Here is a 25,139-nt window from a genome sequence, read left to right as displayed (position 1 = left end):
TACAGTAACTCGGGTTCTGGATAAACCATTAAGAGTTTTAGACTCAAAGTTAGCCGTCAGCAAGGTTGGCTTGATGTTCCTCACCAGCCATTGAGCTGGAAGTTGGAAATTTTCCCTGCCCCTGCCCCCTTTAAGGAGAGAATTGATCCCACTGAAGCTTAGTCTGCAGGTGGGGTCACCTGGGGTGAGATGAGTCTGAGCAGGGATAGAAGGAAAAAGATGAATGTACTCAGCCAGTCAGGGAAAGCAGTTTAATTGCCTCCCATGGGGAGTGACCAGCTTTTTCCTTGTTTGTAGCTTTAAAAATTACACTCGGGAATAGTTCTATTCTTCTTCCTGCTGGTGGTGGTCATGAATTGTTCCCGCATTCTTGAGTGCAGAAAAAATTCCTGTGTACCTGCTGGATGATGGAAAACTTGCCTTTTAATTTTTAGGAAATACTTTTATTCTCCAGTTTTTATATTGTTCAAATGAGATTTAGCTTTTGTGTCCTTTTAACACAACTTCTCTGTGTTGAAACACTTCTTGACGGTCTTAGAGCTAGTCTTGATTGAGAAGCTGTTAGGAAATGGACAAGTCGTGGCACATGTAATATTCAGTATGGCTTTATGGGTCTAAATTTGACGTCATATCCATCTGAAGACACACACAAGTATACAACTTAACATTTTCTTTTCAGACGTCAGGAAACCAGGTCCAATCAGGAGAATTTGACCTTGAACTAAATAATGAAAAGGCTGCCGCAGATATGGCCCCTAATGGCTGGAAATCTCGCCTATTTAGGAATTCTACTCATAAAAGCCTTAGAAATTCACGGAAGTATCAGAACGGCCTTGAAGTGGAAGCCAAAGAACTTGTAAGTTGTTTTTCACTTAAATCTTTTGTGGTAGAGTTCTACTGTTAAAATCCCTACCTTTGCTGGTATATTGCAGGCACAGACGATTGATTCCTACTCTGAATCTACTTTTCCTTCCTGGAAAAAAGGAAATTTGAACTTTTAAATGCATTTGGCAATGAATTAAAATCAATTTCAATTAAAAGTGGATTTCCTGTTTTGGGGGGATATATTGATAAAAGTAGTCTTTGTGATTAGATGCTTAAACGTAGATATTCCATTCATCTTTGAGATCCAGAGATAAAGCTCCAGTGAAAGGCCCTGATATCTGCATTCTGTTAGGAACGATTACCTCTGATGGTCTATGCTGAAAAGCCAGAATAACATCATTTCAAACAAATGAAGAGTTTTCATTTCTTTCACCTAAGAAAGCCTCAGTGGTAAGAAACCCAAGGCTAGTGTGGTGGTGTCCCCGCAGTTCCCTTGGATTCATGCTCCTCTCATTCTTATCTTCACTATGCTTGCGTGTGACCTTCGTCCTCAAGGATCTAAAAGGGTTTCTGAAGCTCCAGCCATAACAGCCATAGTCCAAACAGCAGGAAGAAACAAAGAGATTTTCCAGAAGTTCCAGACATACTTTACTTACATGTCCTTGGCCATAACTTAATCCCATGGCCATACCTAGCTACAAGGGAGGGTAAAAAATTTAATCTTTTTACTGTATGCATTGCTACCCTAAATTAGATTGGAATTATCTTACTAAGGAAAGGGACAGAATGTCGAGAAATAGCCAAATTCTGTGTTCTTTAACTCTTCCCACCTGAAGACTTGTGATATTAATTCAAGTTAACTGGAACTTTTATCATTGTAAGGGGGAATCCATTCTAAGAAAATGTATTTTCTTATTTCAAGAAATTGTTTGAAAATACACTTGGATGTTATTTGATAAAGGTGGTTTATTTTTATTCCCGTGTTGGCCCGAAGAAACTCATCCTACTGAGAGTTCACTGCTCTGTTTTTCTCTGCCCACAGTATTTACTGCAGAGATTACAAGGGCTCTTTTAAAGGTCTTCATCTTGGTATATTTATGGAAAGAAAAGTAACAATTGCACTATCAAGTGAAGTTGCTTTATCTTAAGGAAGATAAACAATTCCCACCTACACTCCCCCTTTGGCTATGGAGGTGTCCACCTTTTGTCTTCTCATTTATCTTCAGAGCTATGCTGCTAAGTCTTGAGATTCTGGCATTTTGGAGGACCACTTCTCTTCTCTTGAAGAATTGCACAAAGAGGGGGAGGCAGGACATGCCACAATCAACAAGATTGTCCCAAGTACAATCAGAGAGGGTTCGACAGTGTGCCCAAGGGGAGAGAGGAATTAAGTGTGATGAAAGGAATCTGGGGAGACCTGTTTTTGTGTGTTGAAAAGAGTAGTCTGGGGAAAAGGCTCATTTATCCGGTTGGAGACCAGGACTTAAAGATAATGATAACTGGGGAAGAAAATAAAATGAGAGAGAAGAAATAAAAGAAGTGAAATGAAAGAAAAGATATAAGAGAAAGAAAAAAGAAAATACAAAGAAAAGAAAATACAAGGAAAATACCAAGAAAAGATGAGAAAATACAAAGAAAATTGGTGACTTGAAAAAAGAAAGCTGAAAAGAACCTACCACTATGTTCTCTGTGTCCTAGAGACCAAACGTGGTCTCTGTAAATGACCATAAAGCTCTGGGATTCCATAGGCACCTTCTGCATCTAGTTTAATTCTAAAGGAGAATATTCTGACTATAGAGGTAGCTTATGTGACCTAAATCCTTCCTGTTTGAGCAGACATGGAGTTTGACATTTGCTGAGACTCTGGTGTGTGCCAGGTATTGGGATAATCTCTATGGATATGAAAATGTACAGTCTTCACCTTGAAAATCAGAACTCCTATATTAGAAAAAGAGGCATATAAATACATAAGAAAAAAAATCACAAAACAAGCTAAGCTTTGAAACAGGAGAAGCCTGCCAAGGACCAGTGATAAAAGGGAATGGGATAATTGATTTGGTTTTATCAGTTAGGACCCTGTCCCAGAAAAAGGCAGCACCGGACAGGGTTCTGGGGGTGAGGAGACCAGGCCTGTGTTCTCGGGTTACTAATGGTATCCTACATTTGTGGGGATCTTTATCCATCTGCTCATGGGTATTGTCTCATTTGACCCCACCATCACCCCTGAGTGGAGTTGGGACTTGAACACCAGAGCGTTTCGTGCCTGGGTCTTGCCTCGTCTCCCTCTGCTGAGGCTGGAACGGAGATGGGCTGATGAAACTATGGAGACCGCTTCTTGGGTGAACAACTCCTCCCCAGCTTATGCCGTGTAATCACTGGCCACTGTTGGGATTTATTAAACAGTCTCACTCTTCAATGGTTGCATGTGGACGGGTCATCTCTGCGCCTCATCTGCAAGTTCCTCGAGGGCAGTGCTGTCCTTGTCTACGTACTCCGCTGACTGTTGTGTCATTACCGGCTGGTCCTGACCTGTCTATATTTGTGTGTGTGTGTGTGTGTGCTCTAGGATGAAAACGTGCCGCCCGTATCTTTTCTGAAGGTCTTGAAATTGAATAAGACGGAATGGCCGTACTTTGTTGTCGGCACAGTGTGCGCCATTGCCAACGGGGCCCTGCAGCCAGCGTTTTCCATCATATTCTCAGAAATGATAGCGGTAAGTTTGCAAACATCCCTCAGGAGCTTGAATTGAATCCGTTCTCATGCTCACATCACGCCTGGGTTCATTTTGGAGTAAAGCAGCCTCAAATTAAAGTACGCCCACGTTTTTAATTCCCTTTTGAGGAAAGCCATGAGGCAAAAGAAAAAGTAGCCTTTCGACTCATGCCAAGTGAGAGTATTAATGATATGGTAAGTTAAAGAAAAAAAAAAAACCGTTGGAGGCATTGAATTGTGTGTCTGCACTGGGGTGAAACTGAGGTCAGGCAGTCCTCCTCTGCCTGCCCCTGGAGGGGAGATGTGTGCTCACCCTCACCGCATGGCTAGGGGATAGGGGCGTGAAGGAAGGACAGGCTCTAGTCACAGCCTCTGAGAGGCCAGATGCTCAGGACTGGCCGGCTTGCCACTTCCCAGCTGTGCAAACTTGGGCTAGATGCTGTCCCTCCTTGGGCCTCAGTTCCTTCTTCTCTAAAATAATCAGGTTGAGGCTGGAAGGAGATGGCACAGATCACTCTAAGGTGAAGCGCTGAGGAGCGTCTGCTCCGACGTGAGCTTTCAAGAAGCAATAGCAACTCATCACTGTTGGAATAATCCTTCCAAGGCCTGGGGAGTCTGAGACCCAGAAGATTTATCCAATTATTAACTTCGGTGGGGGATAATTGTAGGAACTTTCCAGAAATAGCTAAGGCTCTCTCAAACCCACCATTTATATTGTGTGGTCTTAGTCAATCTCTGACATCATGGGAGAGACTTTCTTGTTCAGGTGAATTACTCTTCATCGTCGTTACAAGTTTATTGTACTTGCATTAGACATTGGTCTACAAGTAAGAGCACCAGCCAAAAAGTTAACAAATTACCAAGGACCCTCCAAATATTTTTAAATTAGAAAGCATGGCTTTCTAATGGCTCCCTTGCTATTCAGGACCTGTATGGACTGTATTGATATGTGGGAGCCTCTCCTGTGTGCCAGATGCTGCTCCGGGCACTGGAAATCAGGCAGAGAGTAAAGCAAGACGAGCCCTCAAAGCAGTTACTTTCTGCCGCCTAGACATGGCACACACAGGAAACAAACACTGAACGTGTCACGGGATAGCAGGTGTTAGGCAGGACCTGGCAACAGGGGAGCTGGGGCTGGAGATACTGTTTCTCGGGTTGCTGGGTTGGGAGCAGGGCTGGGACCTATTGAGAAGGAGCTGGGGTGGCGGGAACAGTGAGTGCTGGGGGAGAGGAACAGATGCCAAAATGTGCAAGCACGCACGCTCCACCCACGGTGCCTCAGCCCACGTTAATAACCACGCGCTCCTCAAATTGGCCACAAGAAGGAGAGTGGTTCTCAGCAGGCTGGGGAGTGGGGATGGGGAGAGAGACTGTTGATGGGGTGCAGAGTTTCAGTGTGGCGTGCCGCAGAAGTTCTGGATGCGGGAGCTGGTGAAGATGGCATCATACCGTCAGTGAGCTTCATGCCACTGCACTGGATTCTGAAAAATGGTCATAAAGGTAAATTTTTTGTTATAGATATTTGGCACTAAACACCCCTCCCCCATATGTTCAAAGCCTAGTGTTTCAATTGTGACGTTCAAGCCATTATTTATGGGAAGAGTGAAGAGGATCATGTAATCCAAGTAGGCATTTTTAAATGTTCTTTTGTAGGTTTTTGGACCAGGGGATGATGACGTGAAGCAGCAGAAATGCAACATGTTCTCATTGCTTTTTTTAGGTCTGGGAATTATTTCCTTTTTCACTTTCTTCCTTCAGGTAGGTACCTGTGATTCCATCTGCTCAGCAAGTCTACATTCCATTAGAGAATATAAATTTATCTGTTAGCTAGATTTGCATTCCTTATCACTACACATTAATTACCAGTTCACCAAACCCTAATGGAGCTTCCAATTCTTAGATCGAAATGAATTGCAGGGACTCCTGGGTGGCTGAGTTGGTGGAGCGTCTGCCTTCGGCTCAGGTCATGATCTCAGGGTCCTCTGATCGAGTCCCACGTGGGGCTCCTTGCTCACTAGGGAGCCGCCTTCTCCCTCTGCCTGCCGCTCCCACTGCTTGTACTCTCTCTCTTCCGGACAAATAAATGAAAAAAAAAAAAGCTTTAAAAAGATGCAGTCCGCGAGGCTCTTCCAGAGAGCAGTGTCTGAAGCAGAGGGAATCCTGACTCCCCCGTGTGCTAACTTCTGTAATGTTCCAGGTTTGTCCCCAGCAAACATTCGTTACAAAGGGAAAAAGAGACTTGAATTCATAAGAGGATGGAAGTGCCAGATAAATTCAATATAAACCTGGGGGGAAAAGTCAGTACAACAGTATTCGCTCTTCTGTTGTGACTCAACATGAAGTAATTTCTCTGATCTCTTCCTCCCTGATGGATGAACTCTGAAAGAACGTGTGTCCTATGCATTTAGACACTGTGGCCCCAGCCACAGTGAACTTGTCCACCTCGTTCTGTTTGTCCTCTTCCACCTAGCCTCGTAGTCCATTTCTTCTGACTGTATCTCAGCACCACACGGACCTTTCTAACTCAGGCCATTAAGTCAGCAAAATGAGCTTTCCTAGTCCCATCCAGGGCACTTGCCTTCTGTCATCGTTGAATGGATGGCAAAAGCAAGACAAACATTGTCTCCAGAAATCGTTGCCGTACTAGTCACAGCTCCGTTCTCCAGTCCAGCCCAGGCCTGGGTGTATTTGGGGAGTGGAACTGGATTTATAAACGAGTTTTGGAGCCTGGGACACCAGTGGGATGGTGCACAGAACTGCTGTGCCCACACTGGCCTTGAGCGATGTGCCAGCCAAGGGAGGAGGAGACCAGAGTCGTCAAGCCAGTCTTAGACACTTGGGGCTGATGCCTCCCCAGGCCCTGAGCACCATCCTCCTGGATTCCTAAAGACTCCCGATGTGCCCTCCCCCCAGCACCCCACACCCACAGCCCACCGATACTCTGTGTGCCTGTAGGCTCCGACCTATCCCAGCGGCCCTGGAAGCAGGCCCAGCTGGAGACATCCGGGCTTCTCTTCAGTTGGAACAATGGTATAACTTAGAAAGAGGGACATTTTCTGGCAGGGATGCCTGCTGAGGAAGAATAGCCTAATTGTTCCCCAGTCTGAGAGTAGGTGGAGCCTTGACAGAGAACCAGCAAACTCCCTTCATTTGGAGCTTGATCCTACGGACCTCCTCCTTCCCTCTGCCCTCCATTCTCCCCTACAGGAGCCAGAATGTATTCCTGGACAGTGTTATGTTCCTGTTTCCAACCATCTGAAGTATCAGCAACACAGGGTTATAATTATACATGGTATTGTCCTTACTGAGATGCTGTCCTTAAAGTCTGGAAAAGGAAATAGACTTAGAATGTTTCAAAAGCCAGAGCTGGACCTTTGTAAGGCTTCTGGCGTCAGGCTTCTTTCTGCATGCTCACGATTGCGTAGCACCTAGATTTGAAGTTGAGACTTCGAATTAGTGTTTGGTCATAGACTTGTGTTACCTGAATGGTGGATTAATATGTAAGTCACATAAAAATCAATGTGAATGTACCTACTTGGGTCAGAATCCTGATGATCCAAAAGGACAATAGGTTTTTTTTTGTCTATTTGTTTTTATCTCAACCAGGGCTTCACATTTGGGAAAGCTGGCGAGATCCTTACCACCAGGCTTCGGTCGTTGGCGTTTAGAGCAATGCTAAGACAGGTAGGTGTGTGTGCTGGAGGACGCCCTCTGTTTGGATTTCTTGAGCTCAAAGCCCATTTCTGTTTGGAGTGTGCTGTAGTTCACGTCTGCGCCTGCCCGCCCCACCCATGCGTTCCTGCAGGGACTGGCGGGGAGCCCTGCACACCATCCTGGGCTTGGAATGTCCCAAGTCTTCTCAGGGATCTCAGTGGAGTGGGCTTAATTTAGGTGGCTTTTTGGGCTTATTTTGCCACTATTTCTATCCACATGGATACCGTCTTTTCAAGGACCTGTGGTTCTTCTCTGGATTCTCTGCAGGCCCTCGCAAGGCATTTGAGACTCCAAGGTATCTTTTAACAAAGGAAAAGGTGGTAATATTCATGATTGATTCTGCTAATCATTTCCCCAAATGTTGGTAACTGAGTTTTGGTTTTGTCTTATTTGGGCTCTGTTTTTGTGTTAATTCACCTGTTAGTTCACTCAGTCCTTACCAACTCTGTACCAGTGTACTAGTAGCTGCGACGATAAGGTGCATTATCTACCCTTTCAAGAAGTCCACAGTCTGGTGCAGGACTGGAGGGAAATGTGCAAATTTCAATTCTCTGTTTTTATAGAGAGGCCTTAAGAGAGGCCCAGAACATTACCCATACACTTGGCAGGATTTGATTATATTCCTGCTCTATAAAAGAGCCCATAGCAGGTATCCTATTTGGGACATGTCTGAGTTTACAAACTATTTTCCAGTGTCTTTTAAGTGTTGCTATGTAGGGAAAATTATTTTCTATGAAATTAAAAGATGCATGGATGAGTAGCCTATAGTTAAAATCATTTTTAACAAACATCTTTTCAATTCTTGTTTAAAAAAGCAACTACACATGGTGAGAAACCAGGGCTGATCTTCTCATGTGTAGAACTTTCAAGAACTGGGTTGAGCACAACCCAAGTGTGCCTGCGCACGGCAGGGATTGGGGATCTGCACTGAATGTCACTTCTCCCCTAACTCCAGGGCCAAGTTAGGTGTGGATATCTCCAGCACTAAAGGTTGTGGAGGTTTCATCTACTTTACTCTGCTTGTTTTAATTTTGAACTCATGTAAAGGTGTGTTTGTGCCACAGGACATGAGCTGGTTTGATGATCATAAAAACAGTACTGGTGCACTCTCTACCAGACTTGCAACGGACGCCTCCCAGGTCCAAGGAGTATGTAGACTTCATGCTATTCCTTTTTTTTTTTTTTCCTTTTTATTGTGGGTTTTTGTTGTTGTTGTTGTTTTTAAGATTTTATTTATCCATTTGAAAGACTGAGTAAGCCCTGGGGGAGGTGGGGGGGTGAGGCAGGGAGGTGCGTGGAGCAGAGGGAGAGGGACAGGAAGACTCCCTGCTGAGCTCTGAGCCCTCCAGCCATGGGGGGTTTGATCCCACAACTCTGAGATCGTGACCCGAGCTGAAATCAAGAGTTGGATGCTTTAACCAACTGAGCCACCCTGGTGCCCTTTGAACGCGGTTTTGAATGAACATACGGCATAGCTGCTTCAGTGCAGCAGCTTTCAGCCAGAAATCACAGAACTCAAACTGACCTGAACAATAAAGAGGAAGGTTGGACTTCAGGGTTGATTGATTCGTTGACTCAAAAATGTCATGAAGGACACAGGTTCCCTGTGGTTGTGGCTCTGAGCTTTTAGTCCTCAGAGGTGGCCTCACCCTAACACTCCTTCCCTCAGGGCCCCAGGATGGCTGCTGGCTGCAAACAGAATGGTCCAGTGAGACCGCCCCTACCCATACCTCAACCACCAAACCACACCTTCCCTTAAAACTAAGACTGGCTAATTTGGGTCATTTGCCCAAATCTCCACAGATTACCGTCTCTGGGGACTGCCACTTCCCCCAAAGCCAGAGATAGAAGGCAGTGTCCAGTGCACCGGCCCCCCTCCTTTTCTGAGCCCTACGAACAGTAGTTCAGATCCATGTATGGTTGGTGGCAGACGGTCTCTTAGGACAGATCCATTTCATAGCAGATGGTCTCTTCGGGGGGGGGGTCAATTTCCCCCTTATACATGTGCAGCAAAGAGTATACTAGGGTTGGTTTTCTCTTTAAATGTTGCCTTTGTGCCCCAACGTCCTCTCCCAAAACCCAAGCCCCTGGCCTGGTTTTGTCCGGCAGAATTGGTGTGCGCAGGTCAGGAATGAGAACCACCGGGCACGAGCAGAGAAAAACCTGCAGGGCCTCATGAGCCAGACACCGGGGTGTTGGGTTGACGGCAAGGAAAGGGAGCCAACATAAGCCAGGCCCGCAGCCCTCTCCCCTTCGGACCGGGAAGCTTCAGATGGCAGCTTTACGACTTACAACACAGCTCGGTCTGTGTTTGTTCTTGCAGGCCACGGGGATGAGGTTGGCGTTAGTCGCACAGAACACAGCTAACCTCGGAACCGGTATCATCATATCCTTTATCTATGGTTGGCAACTGACCCTCTTGCTGTTAGCAGTTGTTCCCATCATTGCTGTATCAGGAATTGTTGAAATGAAAATGTTGGCTGGGAATGCCAAAAGAGATAAAAAAGAACTGGAGACTGCTGGAAAGGTGGGTCGCATAAGCTTCAGTGAGTATAAGTAGTGCTTTTAGACGTGTGTTTTAGTGGTGTACTTGATTTAGTCCAAAATGCATGATTGGGTTAACTGAATGTTCTCCCTACACCTGATAACAGTCACCGCAGCACAGGATATTTACTGTAATAATAATACCTGTAACTTGATGATGGGATAATTAATTGAAGTCTCTATGCCTGTCAAAAAGCACTTTATGTGTGGTTTTTATATGAACCTGAATATCCGATATATATTCCTGAATATCCGAAGTCCCTTTTCCCTTTGATTTAATAACACAGTCTCATTGTTGAGATGAATGTCACCCCTATGTTACACAAGGAGTCCTTAGGGCAGAGACTGTAAGTGAATTGTTTAACTGCTGGTCCTTGGGGGATCATTCTTTCTTTCTTGGTTGTGATGGGTACTGTTAAGGTAGGTAGCCCCCAGATGGCAGTAAATGCTTCTTTTGGTGGTTCCAACAGAACCACCATTGTGCCATTTGGGCAAACACTTGTGTTTGGTTTGTGCCCACTCTGGTGTTAAATACATGATCCGACTCATTACACTGTCAGTAATCCCATGAGGCAACTACTATTGTTATAAATGGGGAACTTGAGAAACTGGGTCAAGGCATGGCTGGGATTCAAATTCTGGCTTAACTTCAAAGCTCTTTACTCTGTAGTCTCTTCATATGTGTTGAAATGTATTTAAATCTAGAAAGAAACATTTTATTTATGTGTACATGCATTTAAATATTTAAACTACAGCCCAGAGTATTTTTACTTACTTGTGTCAGCATTATCTTTTATTGACACGTGAGGAGACAAAGCAGACACTGTTAAAATTGTGACAGTTTCTGCAGCACCCCACGGGACAAAGCCCTTTTGCACCTCAAGGCAACCACCTTTTTCAGAAGGGAGAATGGCCAGTAGCTTAAATCAGTTATATGACTCTAGTTAAGATAACAGTCTTAACGCTATTAAAAATGGCTAATAACCCTGAAACGTATCAGAATTTTGGCAGGAGTAAGGCAGTTAGAAATGAGCTTGTGGCAAATGGGACATAGCCCCTTGGATTTTTAGTCTTCCATCCAAGTACTAACCAGGCCCGACCCTGCTTAGCTTCCGAGATCAGACGAGATCGGGCGCGTTCAGGGTGGTATGGCCGTAGACTGGATTTTTAGTCTTGGTCTTGCTAGTCACGGCACGGGATACTGAAGATCTCCAACTTCTCTGGTCCTCCCTTCACACTTGAACGAAGTGGGAAACTATGGGCTCATGTTCCGTGTTCCTTCCAGCTAATACCCTCATTCTAGGAATCTGAGAATAACGCCGAGGGAACAAAATTATTTTTAATAGCCACTTAAATCTAACAAGCTTTTTTTTTAAATACAGTGTGAGAGATTGGACATTTTAGATGTCAATGGTTAGCAGTCAATCATAATTCAATTTTGTTTACTAAGTCAGCTCTTGATGTAACACAGAATGAGGGTTAGAAAGAAGGTCCTGGAATTCTCCCCACCCGCATCACTGTCCTATGTTTTTTGTGTTTTCAAAAGAAAAAGCTCTTATTAACCTGGGTGCAGATAAATCATGGTTAAAGTACATCAGGGTCTGGGATACGTTCCCATTTTCATTTTTCATAAAGGGCTTGGTAATGAAGGTGTTCACTCCTTGGCTGGTAAGGAGATAGGGAGTGTCTGCATTTAACCCTCCTGGATTCAGGCCCTGCGTCAACTGAGATGACAGCCCTGCCCAACCAGGACGAGGCCTCCGAGCAATTAATCCAGAACCAGAAAATCTGGAGTTGAATGTGAAGTCATTAACAACTAGCTTCCCCCTGTATACGTTACAAAGATGGGGAAGCAGAAACGCATAATGGGTTAAGAACACATGCTGGGCATCAGATAGCCTGATAAGGAATCCTTGCCTCTACTTATTAACTCTAGGGTTAATAAATTAGAAGCTGCTGAGGCAAGTCCTTTGACTTCTCAGTTCCTTCAGCTGCAGCAAGAGGAGAATACTGATCTCACAGGGTTGTGTGAGACCAAGTGGGAGCCCGTCCATGAAGCAGAGACTAGAAACTCACTAATGTGCTCCAGGCTGGCTCTTGTTGCCATTGGGTTCTTCATTTCTGACTGAAGAGAGAAGGTTGTTCAGCCTGAAGTAGCAAATACCTCGCCTTCATCTTGTGACAGACGCTGAGAACTGAGGTATAAAGTCTTAAAGCTGAGGAAAAAAAAAAAAAACCATAAAACTAAAATCTGATGCTCTTTGTGTTCACAGATTTAGAGAAGTCAGCTAGAGAACCAGGCTTTAAACTTCACAGCTCAGTCAAAGGCCATTAACATTAATTCAGAACAGTTTGGCTGGAAAAGTCAGAAAACTGCTCTGGCTGGTTTGGGTATAAAGGAATTTGAGGTAAAGATGCACAGAACTGCAGGGAATACAGATGGAGAGTATTCCTGTGAAGTCGCAGGCTCTCAGAGCCTCACGCTCCGGTAGGGTGGCTCTCCATACCCTCACCTGCTGAGGATGCGGACCTGCTGCCTCTGCATACCCAGTGTGGCTCCCCAAATGGAGACCTTCCTCTCGGAGTCCACACAACCTCTCCATTCAAGCAGCGGCCTCCATCCAAGTCCAGGAAACGGATGAGTCTGGTGTCCATCCCTGGCTTAAGCGGGGACTGAGGGCAGGGCCATGTTGTTTATAGTTGGGATCTTCGTTCCAGCTATGACTGGCCAGTCTCTCTCAGGAGGGATATGTGCCTGGAGGAAATGACTGGCTCCTCCAAGGGGTCTTTAGAAATCATGTAGCCTAATGCCCTCTTTTAGGACCCTACCCTGTGAAGAAAGCAAAGCCACCCAAGGCTGTGGCAGAGCCAGTCAACTGACTGACTGGTGGCAGGGCTGGGGATAAAATCTGGCTTCTGGTGTCCAGGACACCGTGCTTGGTCTCAGCATGTCAGTCTCGCTGGGCATATGAGCACTCACCCATTATATTTGGTACAACCAGATTTGCTTTTAAGATGGGCAGCTCTGCCATAGAGCTCATCTTTGAAGAATACATTATGCCTTTGCTTTCAAAACCGAAGGAATTAAAAACCTGTCAACATAACCTCAGGATTCCTCTAATAGAGCCCTAACATTTCTAATTTTCATGATCTAGGAGTAAAAGCCCCACTTCTAACCAAGATCTGTTCTACGTTACAGATTGCAACAGAAGCAATAGAAAATATTAGGACAGTTGTGTCCTTAACCCAGGAAAGAAAATTTGAATCGATGTATGTTGAAAAATTGTATGGAGCTTACAGGTAATGAACATGAATGATTGTTACTAAGAACCCAGAGCTTTCCTGAGGCTAAATAATTGCTCCCAAAAGATAATAAAACTTCTCAAAAAAAAAAAAAAAAAAAAAAAGAAAAAAGAAAGAAAGAAAATGATAAGGCTGAAGAATGACATATTTTTCAGTAGCTCACTGAGAAAAAGTAGCCTTTGGATGCGATTGGAGTATAGGATTGAGTTTTTACATCTCTTATAAAAAGAACAGAGGGGATCTCTGAGATGGAGTAGGTACAGAGGACACACCAGTGTGTGCTCCTCTATTTCGCTAGAGCGTCCCATGTGTTCTCTGGATGAGGACGAGATCCAACCTACTCAGAAAACCCACACATAGCCTATTTAACTGGTTCATAATTGACCAATTTAAGAAACTCCAAGAGGCACAACTGGCCGCTTGCTTATAAATGAATATATTTCAACACTAACAAAATTGAGCACAACTTAGAATACAGCTTTGCAGACTAGCACAGTAGCCTGAATGCTTACAAATTTGAGAATGAAAAAGTGACATTTTGACTGTATTCCATCTCATTAGCTATATATGCTCCAAGAGATTATACTTTTTTCTCCATTTGATGTAAACATATAGGTAACATGTAAATATGTGCGTGCCATTACTTAAAACTTAGGGTTGATTTGTACTTCAAGGGAATGAAGGAGGAGCTAATTTTTAATTTGATTGTAATTTAAAGATGGAAGAGCACTGCAGATTGAGTAATTTTAAGTAATGTAACCACACTCACATCAGGTAAGTTAAAATATCCAAATCAGCAATAGTTTGAATTTTTCCAGTCTTTCCAAATGCTTTCCTTCTAATCTGGGAGTAAATAAATCCCTGTTCTCTTGAAAGATGTAGAATACAAAGTATAATAAAGCAGCTGTACTCATGAAGGATAGCATGTGGTCTAGTTAGAAACAGGGCAGAACAAACTATTGGGACTGGTGGGATCTAGCTCAAGGAAGAACTTCTCATGTGTGTCTGTATATACCGCAGTGACCCAGCTTCTCCGAATCTGAAACATGAATTGTGACATAAGACTATAACTAGTCACAGAAGACAAGATAATACTGAAGAAATCGCATTCAGACAATTCAAACTTTAGACCTCGCTTTAACATCCCCCAATGTTTTCAATTCAGCAGTCATGTTGATACCATAGGGGTTGGATATCTGATTGACTAGATATTAACATGTAATAATATCAGCAACTATCAATTGAAAAATCAGTATGAGGTACTATGCTAGACATTTATGTTGTTTCTTTAGTTCCCAATTCTGCATCGTATTGGATATCCCCATTATACAAATCAGAACACTGATACATGAGAAGCTGTCATGTACGCAAACTGACAGAACAGGAGGCAGGATATATACCCAGGTCAACCACACTTAGAAGCTGCACTGAGAGAGGCCAAAGAGATGACTATGAATATACGAATTTGCCTTTCAGGAATTCTGTGCGGAAGGCACACATCTATGGAATTACTTTTAGTATTTCACAAGCATTTATGTACTTCTCCTATGCTGGTTGTTTTCGATTTGGCGCCTATCTCATTGTGAATGGACATATGCGCTTTAGAGATGTTATTCTGTAAGTAATTTTAAAAATTTAAATTATTCTATGTGGTTTTGGTAGGTCCATGCAAAATTAGAGTGTGTGTGTCGGGGGTGGGGACTCACTTGTTCTAAAATGAGGTCAGAGTTGAATCTACCACAGAAATCTGATCTTACTAACACTCCAAGTACAGTTGAATCATCCAAGTGGACTAAAATTAGCCAAGTTCATAAAAGTCGTAAACCAGAACAGTAGTAATACAGAGAACTCCAGTCAGGAGGATAGAAAACTTTTTCATTGTATAGTGTAGGCAGAAATAAATCATAATGAGAAAACTGTTGGTTACCATGGACTCAAACCAGAGGGTTAAGTAGCTTGCTGTTGATCTGCAACCACAAAATGGCGTTGATGGAGGGTTGGGAATGCTTGACTGAAATCTGGCCAAGGCCTCTTCCGCTGGCTGGGCCTGGGATAATCCTGCCAATGTTTGGCCTTGTAGCCTCTCCTTTTTTTTTTTTTTTTTTTTTTTTTGGTTTCCAAGGCTAACCAGCAGTCTTTCTAATTGATGCACTTGTCTTTTCAAAATATGCTAACTACATTCAATTAGGTTGTGTTCTTGTCTTGCCAAAAGGAAGCCATTCTTTTTAAGATCACTTGGCATATTTCTGCTCTGGTGGGATGATTTTAAAGTAGTAGTGGATAGTCTCTTTTTTGAACACAGGGAGGACAAGGAAAGTGTTTTCATCCAAAATGAAAATAACTATGAAAAAAGTATATATAATGTTTGTATCACTCAGGATTCCAGCAGGAAACAAATGTCCTTTGGATGGGGTAACTAGGGAGAGTGCTAAAGGGTCTGTTTATAAAGTTGTGAGAAGTTAAGGTAAGCAGGACCAAGAGCTGTCAACTACCCAGCAGTTCCCAGCTACGAACCACTAAGACGCTCAACCCAAAGGGCAAGAGGAGGGAAAGAACCCAAGGGGGGCTTCTGTGGTCCCTGGTGGAGGGATACCAACCACACAATCAAACAAGGGAGAAGCCAGTCAGACAAATGTCCTCACTTCCTGCTAGTGCCTGTCACTACCAAACCCCACCAGAAGCCAGGGGACAAGAAGAACATTTGATGCAGTCCATGACGGTCAGCCTCTTAGGGAGTGGGATGGTCCAGGAGAGAGGTGGGTAGGGAGTAGACGGTGGTTTTGGAGGGATAAGTGGCAATATCCAGCTCTGGGAATTACAACTTGTGACACTTTGTTGTCTAGAAGAGCATCTCTGAGGAAATGGGCCTGGCTTTTTTTGTTTCCTTTCATCTCTACCAATAAAAAATTCTGAATAATTGGAAGACAACTTTTTAATCTTTTAGGTTAAATCTCGATTACAGGCTATATAAGAAAGTTAGGCAACATGTGGGTTGTTCGTCACTATTTTAAAATTTCATTTTTGGTAACCAACCTTAAATATTTAAGGGATAGCCTTACTATACCCACCATTCCTGCTCCCTCCACCCCCATACTTAAAACACACTTTAATATCTTAGATTTACAAGTTTGGGGAATGAAACACTTTGTTAAGTTCTCCAGTATTAATAGATAAAAAATGTCCTCCCATTCCTCTTGTTCTAGGGGAGCTCAGGGGTCAGGAGTAAATAGCCTCCTGGAGATGTAGATCTCAGAATCCCAAGCCCTTCCTCAAAGATGTTATAATTGCTTTCCAGTCTTCAAAGAGCATATCACTGGAAAATTGAACTTTAGCTAAAGATGATTGTTTTTATCAGGGTAGTGCCAGTAGTTCCATTAATTATAAGAGAAAATTGAGTTGTTGTAAAGGCTTATTGTCCTTAACACAATTTCTCTAACTGCAGCGAGCCGTACTGGGTGTGTGGTAGCTCAAAGGTGTCTATGAACTGGCAGTCAGGGCCAGCGAATCAGTAGGTAAAGAGTCACTCCTTGTCCAATGCTAATGAAAGCCCTCCAGCATTCTGGGCCTCAGTCCAGAGTCCAGAAAGAATAGAACTGGTCCCTAAAGTTACTGGAAGTCACAAGTCAGTTACGCGCCACTTCACGAACGAGGACTGTGGAAAGTTATGTAAACTCTGGCATCGCCTCCAGATTTCCTTTGTTCATGGAATCCCATGGAAATGCGTGTTGTGGTTTTGGCAGGGGCTGTGTGGAGGGCCTGCCGGAGTAGTGAAGAGTGATACTAGTTAAGTGGTATGTCTTTGGATTTTGAAACCTCCCAGTGTTAATTATAGACGCCAAGTTGTTAATTGCCCTACTTCTGTCCAGGGTGTTTTCAGCAATTGTGTTTGGTGCCGTGGCTCTAGGACATGCCAGTTCCTTTGCTCCAGACTATGCTAAAGCCAAGCTGTCTGCAGCCCACTTATTCATGCTGCTGGAGAGACGACCGCTGATTGACAGCTACAGTGAAGAAGGCCTGAGGCCTGTGAGTTCTCTGCTGCCTGATGAATGCTTGGTCAATTTTTCTTTCTTTCTTTTTTTTTTTTTTTAAAGATTTTATTTATTTATTTGACAGACAGAGATCACAAGTAGGCAGAGAGGCAGGCAGAGAGAGGAGGAAGCAGGCTCCCTGCTGAGCAGAGAGCCCGATGCGGGGCTCCATCCCAGGACCCTGGGATCATGACCTGAGCTGAAGGCAGAGGCTTTAACCCACTAGCCACCCAGGCACCCACTTGGTCAATTTTTTATTAAGGTTTGCTATCTGCTAGATGATCACCACAGGAAAAATTTGTCATGATTACACTGACCTAAATTTAACTTACTCTGATATGATACTTATAGCCTAATATTTGGCCAACATTCTTAACATTTAAAAATTTCATGGGTGGGCAGAGGAACCTGGGTGGCTCAGTGGGTAAAGCATTGGTCTTCAGCTCATGTCATGATTCCAGAATCACAGGATCAAGCCCCAAGTCAGGCTCCCTGCTCAACAGGGAGTCTGCTTCTCCCTCTCCTCCTCCCCCTGCTTGTGATTTCTCTCTGTTAAATACATACATACATACATACATACATACATAAAGAAAATAAGATTTCTTAGGGATTTCAAGGAATCTGAGGTTGAGCACATCAAAAGTAAAGAAAGGGGTGCACGGCTGGCTGAGTCAGTGGATCATATGACTTCCTTGATCTTGGGGTCATGAGTTCAAGCCCCATGTTGGGCATAAAGCTTTTAGCCTAATTTTTTTTTTAAATTTAAAACTAAAACTTCCTGTATTGAACAAAAATCATAATAAACTTCAATTTTTTTAAGATTTTACTTATTTATTTGACAGAGCACAAGCAGGTGGAACAGCTGACTGAGGGAGAAGCAGACTCCACACTGAGCTGGGAGCCTGATAGGGGACTTGAACCCAGGACCCTGGGATCATGACCTGAGCCAATGACAGATGCTTAACTGACTAAGCCACCCAGGCACCCCCATAATAATAAGCTTTACAGAAAAGTTAAAAAGAAATCCAGATGTACTAGAACTAATTTCCATGAAAAGCGTTAATTATTTATGCATGAAGATATATGCGTGTGACTCTGTAAGTAAAGACAAACAGGATTGTGGCTTTAATCACATTTCATAATGACTGAGTCACAAGTGGTAAGAAGGCTACTTTATTCACGTTAGGAGTAATAATCCTGTACTACTTTCAAAGTTTAAACTCAGATTTAGATCTGAGTGTTCTCTTTATGACACAAGCTGCTGTATGCATAGACAGTTTTTCTGGGACTTTACCATGGATTTCATGTGCTGAGAAAATTCCTGTGCCCCCTGAGTAAGCTAAAGAGGCAGCCAAGGTTTGAGATAAGGGCTATCCACTGAGACCTCAGGTAGACACTGTGCCAAATTCCCGAGCCTTCGAGTCTTTGGCCACTGGCTTTGCTCTAGCCTCAGAACCATCACTAGGAAATCTATTTGTCTAAACCCGGAAATCAAGCTTAGATAACAACTCTGTAATGTGACTCTCTCTGTTTTTTTTACTCCCATCTCCTGTCTTCATTTTATATAATAGCTTGCTCTCAGTAGTAACTAGTGCCAACATTTAGACTGAATGTGAATTTTATGTTCCTCTCCTACACTCTTTGGTAAAGTTTCTGTGAAATACTTCTTATTCCAATAATTATCAGACTAATTATAAGAGCAACATTAAACTTTTTTTTTTTTTTAGGATACATTTGAAGGAAACGTGACATTTAATGAAGTCGTGTTCAACTACCCCACTCGACCAGACATCCCCGTGCTGCAGGGGCTGAGCCTCGAGGTGAAGAAGGGCCAGACGCTGGCGCTGGTGGGCAGCAGCGGCTGTGGGAAGAGCACGGTGGTCCAGCTGCTTGAGCGGTTCTATGACCCAGTGGCTGGAGCAGTGGTGAGCACACTTTAAGTCAGTAACCTGATTTAAGGTTTTATTTCAAGTGGCCAATAAACCAACATTCTTGTAAGAGGAAAACAAACAAACAAAAAGGCTTATAATCCTGGCTGACGCAATGACCACATTCTAAAACACCCAAACTGGTGTCCATACTCAGGCAAATATATGAGGACAAGAGGGTAGAACATCTGGAGTTTAGTTCAGAAAATATTGAATATGAGGCTAACCTTTGCCCTGCTGTGGGCTTTTGGAGCCAGCCTGATCCTTCTAAGTAAATATCCACTTCCTGGCTTGTAAAGGAGAGCCACAAACTTTGGCCAGGATTCGAGGCAGGCACCCAAGACAAGCTAGTACCTTCTTATACCCCCCCTACCTCCTTCTGCCTTCTCTCTTGAATCCTGAACTCAAGGCTCTCTGACTTTGACCCTCATCTCCAGACCTTTCATACTCAGCTTTTCATCAGTGATTTTCTAGTACCTAGATCCTCTCTCTGTGATGAGTAAACTCTTGGCTTTTACTGATAATGCCTGCATCTCCCATGACCTAGGATGGCACCCACAGACCAAACCCTAGGAGTCCTTCCCCATTTAGATGGTCACCCAAGTATTAAACCTTGTGTAGGTAGCTCTTTTTAGGAAATTTTATGCTTCCACTATTAAAACTACTCTGCAGGTATTAATATAGGCAGACCAGCTTGACAACATGATGTGCTAATAGTATGGTAGAATTTTTCTTTATTGAGAGATCAAGACTAATCGAACTCATTTCTATTCCTTCACCCCGAAGGAAGCTGCATTCTCAGTTGATATATCACAAGCCTCCTCTAGAAGCAACATGTCTCCTGCTTAAAGCAAATGGAAAAATAACCACCAACAAAACTGTGCTCCCAAAGACACTGGGGTTCTTTTGAGCTTGTTCACTTTCCATTGAACTCTTATCCTCAGTGCTATTGAAGAGAAATGGGTGAAGTTTAAGGCTGGTATTTCTTGGGAGAAAGAGGTAGGACAGGAAGTAACCAACTTTGAGAATCTGGGGCTGCACTACTGATGAGTTTTGTTATCTGGCTGCCTGGAGGTGGGGAATAAAGTCAAGTTGAAAGTTTGGAGTCGTTCTGGGAAGAGCAGATACGAGTGGGACACCTGACTGCAGACTTCTTAGAAGCAGGATGATGTACATGCCTGAAGGAGTGCACATAAGGAAAAGAGGAATGTGGAAGGACAGGGCCAGATGGGCTGTCATTTCACCAGTGAGATGAAGAAAGGATGGCTTAATCACCAGAGAAATCTTTTTTTTTTTTTTTTTTGGGCCTCCAACAGTAAGTGCTGAGAGGCTTTGAGCCTTGGTATTTCCCAACCAATGATGCTCACATGTCACAATGCTCCAAATGGTTAATCTGTTAATTTATGATTTAGGGGTTTTATTTTTCCTTGTTAAGCCCTTTTTATAGTTTGTGGACTTTGGTTTTCAGCTCCTAGATGGTCAAGAAGCAAAGAAACTTAATATCCAGTGGCTCAGAGCCCACCTGGGCATTGTGTCCCAGGAGCCCATCCTGTTCGACTGCAGCATTGCGGAGAACATCGCCTACGGAGACAACAGCCGGGTCGTGTCACAGGATGAAATTGTGAATGCAGCCAAAGCAGCCAACATACATCCTTTCATTGAGACCTTACCCCATGTAAGTTAAGCGATAATTTCTTAGGATGAAATCACAAGCAACTACAAACTTTTCATCCTCAAAACAGGTTCCCAAGTTATACAGCAACAGAATCTTATAAGAAAACTTGTCTATGTAGTAGCACTAGGACCTTACTTAACACACTGAACTGCATAAGTTTTCTAACTGGCAAATGAGAATATCAGGCATCATGTCTAGATCTTATAAATGCAGTGAGAGGCAAATGAAGTGATCTTAATTGTAGGCAAACTGGTGGTTGTGGGCTGCATTCAGATAACAGTCATGTTTGATTTATCCTTTATGGTACTTGCATTTTTAATTATTAATTATATTCACATGCAGTTCTAAGGAACAGAGATTTTATGTCACCTTTAGCTAGTTTCCTCCAGTGACTTCTTGCCAAACTGTAATACAATATCCCCACCAGGATATTGACATTGACCTAATCCACTGATCTCATTCAGACCTCCAGTTTTCCTTGTAATCATTTGCATATGATTTATGCGTATTTAGTTCTGTGCAGTGTTACTGCAATGTGTAGACTCACTTATCCACCACCAGTCAATATGCAGAACATTTCCTTGTATGTCTCTTAAAGTGAGACTTGAAGTAGAGTTGGCGGTGCAAATGTAAAATTAGATCATGTATCCAATACACAAATAGATTCTGAATGCTGACTCTGTGCCAGGCCCCATTTTGGGAGATGGGACACACTGGTGTTAATAATTGTGACACAACAAGCTGATTGATACACCCAAGGTTGTATTGTGTTTCTCCAAGGCAATAAAAATATCTCCAATCAGGTCCTGTACCCAAGGTTGTTCTTTGGATTAGTCTATGAGCTTCATTCTTAATTAAAAAAAAAAAAAATACAGAACATATCCATCACCACTCCAGTCCCTCATATTGCCCCTTTAGAGTCACATACCCCTCTTCCCTTTTGTCCTCACACCACCCAACCTCTGGCAACCACTAACTAGTCTCTACTTTTATTTTATTTTTTTTTTTTGTGGCTGCCCAGAGGAGGGGAATAAAGTCAAGTTGAAACGCTGGTGTCATTTTGGGAAGAGCAGATAAGGAGTAGGACAACTAACTGCAGGCTTCTTAGAAGCAGGGTGGTAGATTTGCCTGGAGGAGGGCAAAAGCGACAAAGAGCGATGGGCTATCATTTCACCAGTAATTTTCTACTTTAAAATGTCATTAAGCACACATACAGTATCTAACCTTGTGAGGTTAACTTTTTTTCATTCAGTGTAATTCCCTGAAGTTTTCTTATCTACAGTTTATTCTTCTTTAGTGGCATGCTTTTTAGTAGGACGATTAGGACTACAGGACATGGATTGTACCACAGTTTGGTTAACCATTCACCGCTGAAGTGTATTTAGGTTGCTTCTAGGTTTGGGCTCTTAAAAGTAAAGCTGCTGTAAATAATGTGTGCACAGGTTTTAGTGTGAACCTGAGTTATTTCTCGAGGATAAATGCCTACAAGTTCAATTGCTGGGCCATATGGTAATTACATGTCTAGTTTTCTAAGAAACTGCCAACCTGGTTTCCAGAGTGGTTCTGTCAGCTTACCTTATTCTCTTACACCAGAGTAAGTATGATTGACGCTTTCTTTGCCTCTTTGCCAGCATTTGCTCTTGTAATTCTGATAGATGTGAGATAAATCTCTTCATGGTGGATTTTCTAATGGCATATGATGACTTTAAATTTTTTATTAAAGGGAGAAGAGAGAGAGAATCCTGAGCAGGGCTTGGTCTCACACTCCTGAGATCATGATCTGAGCCGAAATCAAGAGTCAGATGCTTAAGTAACCAAACCACTCAGAAGATCCCGTACATGTTTTTATATACTTGCCACCTGTATTTCCTTTTTAGTGAAATACCTTTTTTTGCCCATTCTCTAATTTTCTTCAAATGTTGAATTTTGAGACAGATTTATATTTATCAGTCCTTTGTCAGATACATAGTTTGCAAATACTTTGTCCCAGTTGATAGCTTGTTTTTCATCCTTTAACAGGGGTCATATGCAGAGCTAAACTTTTTAATTTTGATAAATTCCAGTATAACAGTTTTTCCCTTTACAGATTGTGCTTTTGGTGTCCAATAAAAGAATTCTTTGCCTAGCCTATGCCTTCTAGGTCCTAAAGCCACCTAGGTGGCTCACTTGTTAAGCGTCTACCTTTGGCTCAGTTTATCATCCAGGGTCCTAGGATGGAGCCCTGCATCAGGTTCCCTGCTCAGGGGGAAACCTGCTTCTCCCTCTTCCACTCTCCCTGCTTGTGTTCCCCCTCTTGTGTCTCTGTCAAGTTAAGTCGATAAAATCTTTAAATATTTTTTTCTCTATTTTTTTCTCTTATGGCTTTATGAGTTTACATTTTAGACCATGATCCATTCTAAGCTCATTTTTGTATAAGGTTTTTCTTTCATCTTTCATTTTATTCCTTTGGAGAGGACATATACTCTACAGTTTCCATGGTCCCCAACTGTCCCTTGTTAGCTTGTTATAGCTGCTATGTCCATAGCCAAAGTGCAGTGAAATCAGTATGTACTTAGAAAATAAGGAAAAGTTCAGTCAAACAATTTTCTTCAGCAATTGATAAAGGTGAGTCCACCCACAAAGATGTTCTGAAGACACCAGAAGTGATGGCAGGGGTCATTAATCTTGTGGTATGCATCTAGCTTCTAAGGTTCTACTGAATTAAGTAATTTTACAACTGTATTCTGCTATAATTAGCAATCACACTTAAAAACTTTCAAATCCTCCATCTTGGTTAGCCTTACTCACCCTTAAGAAGGTAGTTATTGCCTTCAATCAAGGATAGAATTTGATTAATAGAAAAACTTTGCTGATACTGGACTTTAGGAAATTAATTCACATTACTGTATAAGTCCTTACTTTTTTGGCTCTTTATACTTTTTTTTACCTGAGAATGTTCTTCCCATGATCCAGCTTCCCAACCTCTGTACAAAGGTATCTTTCCTCATGCATCTCTTTCTCTTCCTACCTTATCTCCATAATTTCTATTCACTTCTCATGTTTCCTAGCATGGTGAGTATACCTCTCATTTGGTACATACTGGACCTTATACTGAAGGCTGTACAACCAGTTTTTCTCCTCGCATTATAAATTCCTTCTGGGTAGGAATTTTTGTATTTCTCAAAGTTTTTGGTATAAGAGAATAAACTGAGTTCCATGTGGGTCATATGAGTATTTCACATTAAGTAGCTGGGTTAGGACTTGATTAACTCTACTAACGGCTAACTTGCAGAAATATGCAACAAGAGTGGGAGATAAGGGAACTCAGCTCTCAGGAGGTCAGAAACAGAGGATTGCGATTGCTCGAGCCCTCATCAGACAACCTCAAATCCTGTTGTTGGATGAAGCTACATCCGCCCTGGATACTGAAAGTGAAAAGGTGAGGCCTCTCTGCTCACATTCCATTTAATTTGTATAATAGGAGTTTCTCAGTACTCTCAAGTCTGAAGAAGGTCAATAGAAATTTCCTGTTATATTCTGAAGTAAAAAACTTTTACTCCTCCCAGTATTTTCCAAAATTTGTAAAATGATTATTTCATAAGCCAAAAAAACGAAACAAAACTGCATACTTCACATTTTTAGCACATTAATCATGAAAAGTTAGAAAATAAAAGGGAACTAGCAAGATATGTCTGTGGACTTGTGATTTAGTGTGAGAATTCACTTTTATAACTAAAAAGGAACTAACTGGACTATAATGCCATTCATGTAAAAGTACACATGCATAAGAAAAGGTAACATTTTGCTCTGATAGTAAAGTTTTAAGGCTTCTGTTCTGATTCATCATTAGATTGTCCAAGAAGCCCTGGACAAAGCCAGAGAAGGCCGCACCTGCATCGTGATCGCGCACCGCCTGTCCACCATCCAGAACGCAGACTTAATAGTGGTGTTTCAGAACGGCAAGGTCAAGGAGCACGGCACGCATCAACAGCTGCTGGCTCAGAAAGGCATCTACTTTTCCATGGTCAGTGTCCAGAATGGGAAACAGAACTTATGAACTCTTGTTATATCTTAAAAATAAATAATCTTTTACAAATCATAAAATACAGGTGTATCTTATTCCATATCAATTTAAAACATCCCATGTGATGTTGATACGATAGCATCTGAAATTTAAGAGTAAAAAGTGAACCTGCCTTGTAAGGTATAAAGACAGCAGCCTAGCTCTTGAGTTACCAGAAGCATACAGAGAAAGCAAAGTTCAGATATATAAGCTTGTAGCTCTCACAGAAATTAAGACATAGAGAAACTTCTTAGGGTTCTGAACAGTTGGGTATATGATAGGATGGTTGGGGAACAGTTTTCAGAGGAAGAAAGTTAAAATATATTGTTCCACTGCCTACTATCTCCTTTGCTGACTTTCTATTCTTT

General features: G+C 42.6%; 1 protein-coding gene and 1 pseudogene across 4 annotated transcripts in view; one reads left to right on the top strand and one right to left on the bottom strand.

Annotated features, from left to right (window-relative positions):
* Positions 1 to 24,812, top strand: part of ABCB4 (ATP binding cassette subfamily B member 4) — a 65,480-nt gene extending 40,668 nt beyond the window's left edge. For all 4 annotated transcript variants that reach the window (XM_045089760.1, XM_045089759.1, XM_004739653.3 and 1 more), the window contains 13 exons: positions 680 to 856; positions 3,392 to 3,538; positions 5,191 to 5,295; positions 7,144 to 7,221; positions 8,316 to 8,399; positions 9,575 to 9,778; positions 12,995 to 13,095; positions 14,575 to 14,715; positions 16,965 to 17,121; positions 18,854 to 19,051; positions 20,523 to 20,729; positions 24,001 to 24,147; positions 24,559 to 24,812. In XM_045089760.1, coding sequence (XP_044945695.1) covers positions 680 to 856; positions 3,392 to 3,538; positions 5,191 to 5,295; positions 7,144 to 7,221; positions 8,316 to 8,399; positions 9,575 to 9,778; positions 12,995 to 13,095; positions 14,575 to 14,715; positions 16,965 to 17,121; positions 18,854 to 19,051; positions 20,523 to 20,729; positions 24,001 to 24,147; positions 24,559 to 24,765 — 1,953 coding nt within the window. In that variant the 3' untranslated portion in view covers positions 24,766 to 24,812. The remainder of the gene's footprint in view (positions 1 to 679; positions 857 to 3,391; positions 3,539 to 5,190; positions 5,296 to 7,143; positions 7,222 to 8,315; positions 8,400 to 9,574; positions 9,779 to 12,994; positions 13,096 to 14,574; positions 14,716 to 16,964; positions 17,122 to 18,853; positions 19,052 to 20,522; positions 20,730 to 24,000; positions 24,148 to 24,558) is intronic.
* LOC123387132 lies at positions 10,841 to 10,955 on the bottom strand (annotated as a pseudogene).
* Positions 24,813 to 25,139: the final 327 nt, after the last annotated feature.

The sequence above is a fragment of the Mustela putorius genome, unplaced genomic scaffold, assembly GCF_011764305.1.
Source record: "Mustela putorius furo isolate JIRA1106 unplaced genomic scaffold, ASM1176430v1.1 tig00003845_pilon_pilon_pilon, whole genome shotgun sequence".
Lineage (NCBI taxonomy): Eukaryota > Metazoa > Chordata > Mammalia > Carnivora > Mustelidae > Mustela > Mustela putorius.
The sequence above is the reverse complement of the archived record's forward strand: the minus strand, read 5'-3'. Positions and strand labels throughout refer to the sequence as shown.